General features: G+C 39.9%; 1 protein-coding gene across 8 annotated transcripts in view; it reads right to left on the bottom strand.

The window, feature by feature from the left end:
* Nucleotides 1-2,327: 2,327 nt before the first annotated feature.
* The window catches only part of PLA2G7 (phospholipase A2 group VII), a 45,143-nt gene continuing 36,819 nt past the window's right edge, over nucleotides 2,328-10,651 (bottom strand). For all 8 annotated transcript variants that reach the window (XM_051855660.2, XM_017345163.3, XM_017345165.3 and 5 more), the window contains 6 exons: nucleotides 10,520-10,646; nucleotides 9,578-9,691; nucleotides 8,233-8,324; nucleotides 6,643-6,813; nucleotides 3,487-3,635; nucleotides 2,328-2,757 (listed from right to left, as the gene is read on the bottom strand). In XM_051855660.2, the coding sequence (XP_051711620.1) occupies nucleotides 2,678-2,757; nucleotides 3,487-3,635; nucleotides 6,643-6,813; nucleotides 8,233-8,324; nucleotides 9,578-9,691; nucleotides 10,520-10,646 (733 nt within the window). In that variant the 3' untranslated portion in view covers nucleotides 2,328-2,677. The remainder of the gene's footprint in view (nucleotides 2,758-3,486; nucleotides 3,636-6,642; nucleotides 6,814-8,232; nucleotides 8,325-9,577; nucleotides 9,692-10,519; nucleotides 10,647-10,651) is intronic.

The following is a 10,651-nucleotide window of genomic DNA, read 5'->3' as shown; positions in this document are numbered from 1 at the left end:
TTTAAAATTTCATTTAATAAATATAAATTTTGAAAGTACAACTTTTGGATTATAGCAGTTTTTCACCCCATAACCACCTTCCCACCCACAAACCATCCCATCTATTACTCCCTCTCCCATCCCATTCTTCATTAAGATGCATTTAATTTTTAAAATTTATTTATTATGCTATGAATTCATAGGGAATATGTGCCAGCAGCCCAGGCTCCTTTCCATGGGTTCTCACTAAGCGAGCTTATTAGGCAGAGCAGATGGGTGCTTCAGCTGAACCAGGGGACCCCCCTTTTGGTTTTCCTCATTTTCTGATCCTATTATTTTCCTTCACACGTTTCAGGAAGCTATCACGGCTCTTAGAGGGCTTAATGTGCTCCATGCACACATTACTTCTCTTGGCAAGAATCTTGTCCTTATTTGTTCATAACATTCCAGGGCATTCCTTTTGGGACGTTACCCATTCTCTTGATGTCTACATTTTACCTTTCTTCTAGAGTCCCACAAATGTGGCCAAAGGAACAACTTCATGTTTTCCTAAAAGGCCTGGAGCACATGTATTGGGTGCTTCTCCTCTTTCCCTTGTTTTAATTATGTTGGTAAATTACTGGAAAATGATGGCCTCTGCTAAATACATAAATTTTATAAAAGGTTTATTTGATAAGGCAGAGTTGGAGGGAGAGAGAGAGAAGAAAAGAGAGGGAAAGAGAGATCTTCCATCCACTGGTTCACTCCCCAAATGAACACAATGGCAGGGAATGGGCCAGGCTGTGGGGAGCAACTTGGACTAGACTAAGTTACTGGAATTAAGACTTATTCTATGCATCTGCTCTCCCACAATATGGCGCTGGGAGAGGAGTAAACAGCTTCTACACAGCTGCCTCTCACCAACTTGACAAGCTGCAGGAGCTGCTCCTGATTGGAGGAGAGCAGTGTGCTCAGCGTGTGGGTAGCAGAGTTGGGATTGGTGGAAGAGGACTATAAAGGAGGAGAGAGACAACATGCACCAGGAACATCTAAGGGGAACATCTGGATAACATCTGAGCAGCCCCCGAGAGAGCCGGCCGGCAGTGTGCCGCTCCCCCACGGAAGTGGGGAAAGTGGCAGGGGGGCCCGCCCCTCCACGGAGGTGAAGGGACGGCAGCCAACCCGGGAAGGACCAGCAGCAAACCTGGGAAGGGCCGAGCAGACAAAAGAACAACGCAGGGTCTATTGTTCCTCCGCAAAAAGGGGGAGCGACACTAGGCTGAAGCCAGGAGACTAGAACTCCATCCTTGTTTTCCACAGGGCCTTTTGCCACTGCTTTCCCAGGTGCATTAGCAGGGAGATGGATGGGAAATGCAGTAGCCTGGACTTGAAACAGTACCCATATGAGATGCTGGTGTCACAAGCAGCGGCTTAACCCATTGTACCACAACACTGACCCCTAAATAAATATATTAATTTTAACCTATCTTTTTACTTCCATTTAATTGTGGTATATTACTTATAGAATTAAAAATGCTGATTAAGGGGCCAGCACCGTGGCTCACTTGGTTAATCCTCCACCTGTGGCGCCGGCGTCCCATATGGGCACTGGGTTCTAGTTCCGGTTGCTCCTCTTCCAGTCCAGCTCTCTACTGTGGCCCGGGGAAGGCAGCGGAGGATGGCCCAAGTGCTTGGGCCCCTGTACCCGCATGGGAGACCAGGAAGAAGCACCTGGCTCCTGGCTTAGGATCGGTGCAGAGCCAGCCATAGCAGCCTTTTGGGGATTGAACCAATGGAAGGAAAACCTTTCTCTCTGTCTCTCTCTCTCTCTCTCTTACTGTCTATAACTCTACCTGTCAAATAAAACAAAAATGCTGATTAAATAAAATTAATTGGAAAGTGAAGTTAAAAGTTATTCTGAATGTTGCCTTTGTTATCCTACTCTGCCTTTGGGAGAATAACTGATTTGAAGTGTTCTAGCTGGAACCCATGGTCTGTGTTATGTGGATCTAACACCAAGAGCATCTTTATGTAGTAAGTAGAATGCATCAGAGACAAAGCAAACAAATTACCAACTTTGTGTACCCACTGTCTCTGCCTTGGCTCCAGTATTCTTAATGTTTGCTCACTCGCCTTTTAGTGTGCGTGTTGAAATTGTGTAATATCATCACTTCTGCACTAAAATAATGACTTTATTATCAGCATGGGCTAATTTTTCTAACCATCACAAAAGGTCAAAGAGAAATATTGCCAAACCCTACTTAGACCCCCATGTTGCTAAAACTCAATTCTACCACTTACAATTGAGAAAAAAAGGCAAGAAACCTGTTTTTTAACTATTATAGAGAGTCCTATATCATTGCAACAGGTTTTCAGTGATGTTACACCCATTTTAATATATTTGTCCATTAAAGTAATATAAAAAAATCAGAGCAGTTTTCAATTTTGACATTCAAAATCATTTTAGTAAAATTAAAATACAAGCTTGTACGATTTTTATAAATGGCATCCTTTACATTTAAAGAGAAAAAAATGTTAGTATAAGCCTCAATTACTATTATAGGCTCCATTTAAAAATTCAAGTTATTTGGAAAACTCACTAAAACCGCACACCCTGTTTTAGATAGTTTTTAACCAAGACTTTCTAAAAAGCCCTGGTAACCTAAATTCCATTTGTCTATCCCTGTAGCATTCTGCGGAGTGACATGTGCTTGGTTTGTCAAATGTTGGTCTCTGGAATAAGATTCTCATCATCTCCTTCAATCAGACAGTTCCACTGATCAAAATCTTTGTTAAGTTCTGTAAAACATGAAAATGTTAATAAATATATTGAACTTTTAAGAGCACAAAATAGTTTCCTGCCTCTAGGTGGCACTACAGAATTATAAACTACACAAATGCATTGTGATTGCAGAGGCAAGGTGTTCAGTGTCAGCTGCCCACAGCTGCTTTAGCAGCTGCAGGCAAATCAAAGAGAGGAATGAAGCACCTCACTGTCAGTTCACCCCAGGATTCACAGAAACACTATTAGTTTTGAAAGTAGACTTTCTTAAAAAAAAAAAAAGATTCATTATCTCTTTGAAAGGCAGAGGAACAGAGAAGAGAGAGACACCCACAACAGCCAGGTCTGGGCCAGGCCAAAGCCAGAAGCCAAGAACTCCATCCTGGCCTCCCACCTGGAGGGCAGAGACCAAAGTACTTGGACCACCTTCCACTGCCTTCATAGGCAGATCAGCAGGAAGTTGGATCAGAAACAGAGGAGATCAGAATCAGAGGGGCCAGGACTCAAAGGGGCACTTTGCTATGGGATGCTAGTGTCACAAGCGGTAGCTTAACCCACTGTGCCACAATGATGGCCCTTGCTTTCAATGATATATCATGCAAAGCAACAAAATTTGCTTTCTCATATTTTTGTTTTCAAATTGATTTGCTGTTCTGTTCAAGTATAAACTGGTTGGAAACAGTTAAAACAGGACTAATGATACGCTGAATCATTTGGCTTATGCCATAAAAAATTTAGTTTCTTACCTAAATGCTTTTGTAAGAATGCTAATGAAGCTTTGTTGCTGAGATAAATTGCTACATTTGAATCTATATCTCCTTTTAATGTTAACAGGTGTCCAAGTATTTTTCCAGTTGCAAAGGTAAAGTCAGCAAAATTCTGATGGACTGATCCCCTGAAAGATAAATGAGACATTTACAATCACATTGTTTGATAAAATTATTCTTGTAGTCAGGGTATAGGAAGAATAAGGCCTGCTTGGTCTATTTATTGAAAACTAAGGAAATATAGTTAAAATATATTTGGGAGTCACAGCCTGTTCATTTAGGAATACGAGAATATATTCCTCTTTCCCATAGAAAAACTATCCAAAGAATCCTATTGTACTTGCTATCTTCAATTTTAGAGGATGACAGGGAACATTTCCAAGGAATGTGTCACTGAATGAATGAATGATTTCATGGTGTAAACATAGAGTTATGTACACAAACCTAGATAGTATAGCTTCTACTACACACCTATGCTATGTGGTATAGCCTATTGCTCCAAGGCTACAAACCTGTACTAGCTGTGCTACTCCACTGAATGCTACAGGCAATTATAATACATTTCTATGTGTGTATATGTTTTTAAACATATCTAAATACAGAAGAGTTTAACAGGGGTAGAGAACCTTTTTTCTGCCAAGTGCCATTTGGATATTTATAACATCATTCATGGGCCATACAAAATTATCAACTAAAAAACGAGCATACTATAGATGTATTGAATTTTGAGTCCTGCCTGTGGTTGCCTTGGCAGGGCTGGTCCAGAGGATTTCACAGACCTTATATGGCCCACAGGCCAGATGTTCTCCATCCCTGTAAAGATAAGAAATGGTACACTGTACAGGGCACTTACATGAATGGCACTTACAAGACTGGAATTTGCTCCAGGTGTCTGTGGTGAGTGGGTGTGAAGGCTGGGGACAGTACAGTATACTACTGTAGACTTTATAAACACTACGCTCTGAGACCAGACTAAGTTCATAAAAATATCTTTCTTCAGTAATAAACTCAGATTGCTATAACTCTTTTATTTTTAATTAAAAAAATTAAACTAAGTAACCTTAACTACCATAACTTTTATTTTTAATTAAAATTATTTGGACTTTTACAATAACACAGCTTAAAATAAAAATATTGTGTGGCTATAAAAATATATACTTATATTCTATAAATTTTTCTTATAGTAAATAAGATTTTTTTTTTACTTTTTATTCTCTTTTATACTCTTTTGTGAAAAATTAAGATGTAAAAACACATAGTGGCCTAGGCCTACAACAGGTCAAGATCACTGACATCACAGACTTCCCTCTCCACATCTTGTCTCACTGGAAGTTCTTCAGGGGCAGAGACACTCATGGAGCTGTCATCTTCTGTGATAACAACATCTGCTGCATACTTCTTGAAGGACTTGCCTGAGGATGCTTCATACTTACCTTTTTTCTAAAAATTTTATTATTTGAAAGACAGAGATTTCCTTTCCACTAGTTCCCTCCCCAAATGCTCTCAATTGCCAGGGCTGGGCCAGGCCAAAGCCAGGAGCCTGGAACTCAATCTGGGTCTCCCTCATGGGTAGCAAAGACTCAACTAATTGAGCCATCACTTGCTGCTTCCCAGGATATTCATGATCAGGAATCTGGAATCTGGAGCAGAGCCAGGATTCAAACCCGGGAACCCTTGATATAGGATGTGCATCCCAAGCCGCATCTTAACTGCTGTCTCAAACACCTGGCTCTGTACATTCTAAAATAACAATGAAAAGTATAGTATAGTATAGTATAGTATAGTATAGTATAGTATAGTATAGTATAGTATAGTAAATGTAGGCACATTATCAGTATCACTCACAGTGCTCTCTACATCCATCAACAGCCCAACAACAAACAGAATAGTGAAAAAGAGGGGCAGTCAACACTGCAATGGATGCAAAGAGAAAAGCTGAGACTGTAAAGACTACTGGTGTGGTACAGAACAGGTCTTTAGCTTTTGTCCATTGGTAGGGGCTTAGGAAGCTAGACCACAGGAGTCACAGTAACCAGAAGGAACCACAAGAAATACTAAACGCAGGTGATTCTTTCAAGCTTTAGCAAAGAAAGATGGTTGAGGGAAGCTTAGGTGTTTTGCATTATTTCTATTTTAGAATTAGACTTGCATAAACTAATCAGCTACTTTGAAGGCCTTTTCTGAAATAACTACACCCTTCTTCACCGTCTGTCCAAACATTACATAGGGCTGGCGCTGTGGCATAGCAGGTAAAGCTGCCACCTGCAGTGTTGGCATCCCATATGGGCGCCAGTTCGAGTCCCGGCTGCTCCAATTCTGATCCAGCTCTCTGCTATAGCCTGGGAAAGCAGTAGAAGATGCCAGGTCCTTGGGCCGCTGAATCCACATGGGAGACCATGAAGAAGCTCCTGGCTCTTGGCTTCTGGCTTCATATCTGCCTAGCTCTGACTGTTGCAGCCATTTGGGGAGTGAACCAGCAGATGGAAGATTGACTCACTCACTCACTCTCTCTCTCTCTCTCTCTCTCTCTCTCAGCCTCTCTGTAACTCTGCCTTTCAAATAAATGAATAAATATTAAAAAACAAAACAAACTCTACAGTGGCATTGCCTATACTGCTGGTGTTTCCTTCCTGTCTGTTCTCCCAAGAAATGGGATGAATGATCTTTATCATTGCTTTGTTATATCTCACTGGGCATTCAAAGCCTTATCAGTTCTTTTCCATGCCCAAGATATTAGCACATTACCAACATTCCAGGGCACCCCTTTATAGCTTTGGAATTTATAACTTCATAATCTTTCCCAATACCTAAGTGCATTGTAGACTTTTCCTTTAAAGAGTTCCTAGCATGGCCTAATGATGGAATACTTTCCACCACATTCCCAAAAATGTATAGACATATTCTGATGTTTAGATAAAAGTAACATAGTGCCTAATACAAATTTCAATTACCAGCATTTGCATTATATATAAACACTACTAAAAATCTTTTCATTATAAAAAGAATAAATCTCAGAAACTGAGATTCTTTAATATTCTCCTTCATGGAAGTCTGTAATGCTACCAAATGATATTGGCTGTTTACCCAAGTTTCAAATTTCTGCTTCAGATGATGAAATACATCACCAATACTTACCTGATTGTAATCATTTTTCTTTCCTTATCAGGTAAGAAGCATTTTTTTATTTTTATGATATTAGCAGGATACTGGAACCGTTCAGAGTTGATAAAAAAGAGCGGCTGAGGAATTCTGGAATATACTTCATCGTCCAGTGGAAGCATCCATGCATCCAGGGCAATCCCACATCTGCAAGTATTCATTCACACTCACGAAAACAGTTGGTTACACGCTGGCCAGCATATCAGGGTTCTAATAATGCCAGGGTTAATGGACACATCCCAGAATCAGTGTGTTCTATGTTATCCCACTGGCTTCCAGAGGTGTTGTATTTTAGTGTGGGAAGGGAGTAGGATTAGCTTTACAAGATAGCAGACCCGGAATTATAGAATCATTTTCTTCAGGAGGAAACTGCATTTTTATACCTTCACTAGAGTTAACAGTTGAGCTCAGCACTTTACATTTAGGGATGCTTCCCCTGAAAAATTGTCCATGGTTTGAAGGAAAACATATGAAGCATGTCATTTGGAAATGTAACTTTAAAAAAAATTTTGGCCGGTGCCACGGCTCAATAGGCTAATCCTCCGCCTGAGGCACCGGCACACTGGGTTCTAGTCCTGGTCGGGGCGCCAGAATCTGTCCCGGTTGCCCCTCTTCCAGGCCAGCTCTCTGCTGTGGCCCGGGAGTACAGTGGAAGATAGCCCAAGTGCTTGGGCCCTGCACCCACATGGGAGACCAGGATAAGCACCTGGCTCCTGTCTCTAGATCAGTGCGGTGTGCTGGCCGCAGCGCACAGGCCGCAGCGGCCATTGGAGGGTGAACCAACGGCAAAGTAAGACCTTTGTCTCTCTCTCTCACTGTCCACTCTGCCTGTCAAAAAAAAAAAGTTTACCATATGTTTCCTGACTCTTTGGACTTTTCATTTCATGTGTTACATGAACGAAACATGAAAATCCCCTTACATGGAAAAAGATTTTAAACGGCTCAAGATGAAATTACACAAATGATCCTGTCCATTTTCTATATGGTTGGTTCTATATGATTGCAATCAGTCTGAGATGAAGACACTCAAAAAAGAACATGCTTCTGCAAGTTAGAAAATGGATCTGGTCCTGATTCCTACCCACATCACTGTGTAATTTTAGACCCAGCCCTGTCTTAAAGATGAGGATCGGGAGCTTTTAACGTCCTGGCTTTTGGGGTGGTCTGGAAAGACTATCAGATGGCAATGTTATTATTTCAACCAATGTCACAAAAAGTTTGTATTAAGGACACATTTGTAATAATTTTATATTATATTATTGAACAGTTAAAAATGAGGAGAGAAGATATACGGGGGTGGGGAAAGTTTTTAACAGCTAGGTGGTAAGAAGTTCTAATAGCCCAGTGGTGAGAGATTTTAAAAACTAGAGAGGTAGATGTTTTCTGCCTAGAAAAATATACCTAGAGAACTAAATGGAGGTAAAGAAATAGACTTATGAACACCAAAATATTCCTTCTTCTTCACTAAGAATTTGATCAAAAATTATATCCCATGTGTGTTCTCACTCCCCCACTTTCAATATGTAATATACTGTTCTCTGGCTTTATTCTGTCTTCATCTCTTACCTGAATCTCTGATCTTCACTAAGAGTCTGAATCACTGTTGCTCCACCAAAAGAATGTCCAATTACTGCTATCTTATTCCTATCGATAGAGTCCTATGTGAAAAAGGCACAGTATAAATATGTTACTACTTTACATGGTGTTAGAAGAATAAACTAAACAATTATTGTTCACTTCAAGGGCATAGTTCAGTGCCTTGTTTTCTTACAAAATAGAACTGTACATCCATATATAAATGTATACATACACACATAATATCACACATACATATATATCCAAGGTACTTTAAAAAGCCTACAGAAAAACTGGATTAAAAATAAGTTTATTTTGGTGCAAAAGATTCAAAATCCATGCATAGATTTCTGAAAGTACGTGTCTTCCACGAACTTTTCAAACTGCCCTCATACATATATAGAACTTATTAATGTGTATATAAAATATTGTAAAAGTTCAGAACGAAACGTAATGGTCTTCCTAGTCGCCTACACCTGAAACTTCAACACCAACACTGATTTCTGCCTCTCTCCGTTCCATGTTTTTTGGTTTGTTTATTCTGTGTGTTTTGAACACCTGCTCAATGCGACACTGTAGTCTCATTTTCAATGAGCTCACAGTCTATCAGGGGAGAAAGGGATACAGAGAGATGCTACAGTGTAATATGGGGGTGCCAAGGAGCACATGTAAAAGGGAGCTAACCCAGGCCAGGGGTGGGTACTGGGATCCAAGAAAGCTGTTTAGAAGAGGTGATGCTTGACTTGAGTCTTGAAGATTAAGCAGGAGATGGTACAGGGAAGGGTGTGTCAGGTCTCAGGAACAGGTACAAAGGCATGGATTCAGGAATGAGTGGCTGATTGAGGGACAACAAAACTTTCACTGTATCTTGAGAACAGATCATCATCTTATCCTCAACTTGAAGTACTTCTGGTTTCCTCTACTCCCCGTACTCCACACATACTTTTTAAGTCTTCAATTCAAGCCATCTAATCTGTCTGATATTTCTCCACCATCATCTCAAAATGTAGCCCACAATACACAACTGTTGGCTAACATTTGAAGATCAAACTCAAAGACTTGTAGAAGCCATCAAAGAAATTCTATTTCTACAAGTGGTATTGAGGTGAATCACATGAAATTGCCATTTTTGTAGGTCAAAACTGACAGACTGTTGGCAATTTCATATACAGTTCAGCATAATGCATCCTTCATTGCTCTACTATTTTACCTGTATTCGTCTTTATGGTGTGCCATTTTTCTTACAATAGTAGAAAAATTAGACGACAACAACAACAAGAAAAAGCCAAAAGGAATTGCAGGACAAGGTAAAATGCCTTTTTTTTAAAAAGTTCACCTTTAGTTGCTCCACATCAAATCCTAAGTCTAATACATTCGTCACTGGCTTTCCATGATCAACGTCAAGGATCCAAGTGAGAGCTTGGGAACATTCCTTTGCTCTTTGCCGTACCTAGTATGATGGCAAAGTAAAAAGTTATAACACTTAGTATAAAGTTTGTGCAAAGGTTGCATATGGGAAAAATAGTTGGTTGGTAATAAACTGGAAATTTCTAAGAGATGAGAGATTAGAATACAAGTAACAACACAGGCACCAGCTTTGCAGGTATGTATGTCAGTGCAAATTTTGACTCACCTACTGTGTGACTTTAGAAGATTAATTTAACCTCTCCTTTTATTGAATAATAATGCCTACCTTAGAGGCATGTGGGGGGTGGTTCTTAAATGCAAAAGTCTACGTGAAACACCCACTAAAAAGAAGCAGCCAGTATGCTTTATCTCACTTAATTATCCCAATAGCCCTGTAGGAGAGACAATGTTATTGTTAGTTATTTTTTTTAGCAGATAAAACATGGAAGCAGAAGGAAATGAACTTGTCCAAAATGACCCTACTGCAAAATGATGGAGTTAGAATTCAAACACAGAAAGTTGAGTTCTATGGCCTATGTTAATACTGTCAAATACTGCCTCTCAGAAGAGCAGCCTACTAATTTATTTTCTATCACGTTTGAGATTCTAAAATCAGAAGTTTTAATGCAAGAGAATACTGAACATTCACTGGCTTCCCCCAGGATTTTTCTAATTGCCTTGTTTTTACCATGAACCAAATGTTTCATTAGGAACTCTTCTTACTCAGACAATCTTCTAACAGATCTTTTGGTAATGGGGAGCAGAAGATCTAGGAGCACAGCTTGCCATAAATAAAGTGAAATGAACAAATGCCATCATATTGTGCCTGCTTTTAGGTCACCAAGCCACCTCTCCTCTCACTGCAATGTACCTGCTCATTTCGTATAGGTATCTCCTCCTCATCTTGTTTTAGAGTTTTATAGTAGAGCCAAGACCTGTTCCCTATTTCTGCAGCAGACTGGTCCTTAAAATAGTAAGTTGCAGATGCAGATCCATCTCTATA

The sequence above is a fragment of the Oryctolagus cuniculus genome, chromosome 5 (genome assembly GCF_964237555.1).
Source record: "Oryctolagus cuniculus chromosome 5, mOryCun1.1, whole genome shotgun sequence".
In the NCBI taxonomy this organism is placed as follows: Eukaryota; Metazoa; Chordata; class Mammalia; order Lagomorpha; family Leporidae; genus Oryctolagus; species Oryctolagus cuniculus.
Note: the sequence above shows the minus strand (reverse complement) of the source record. Positions and strands in the feature narration are given on the sequence as shown.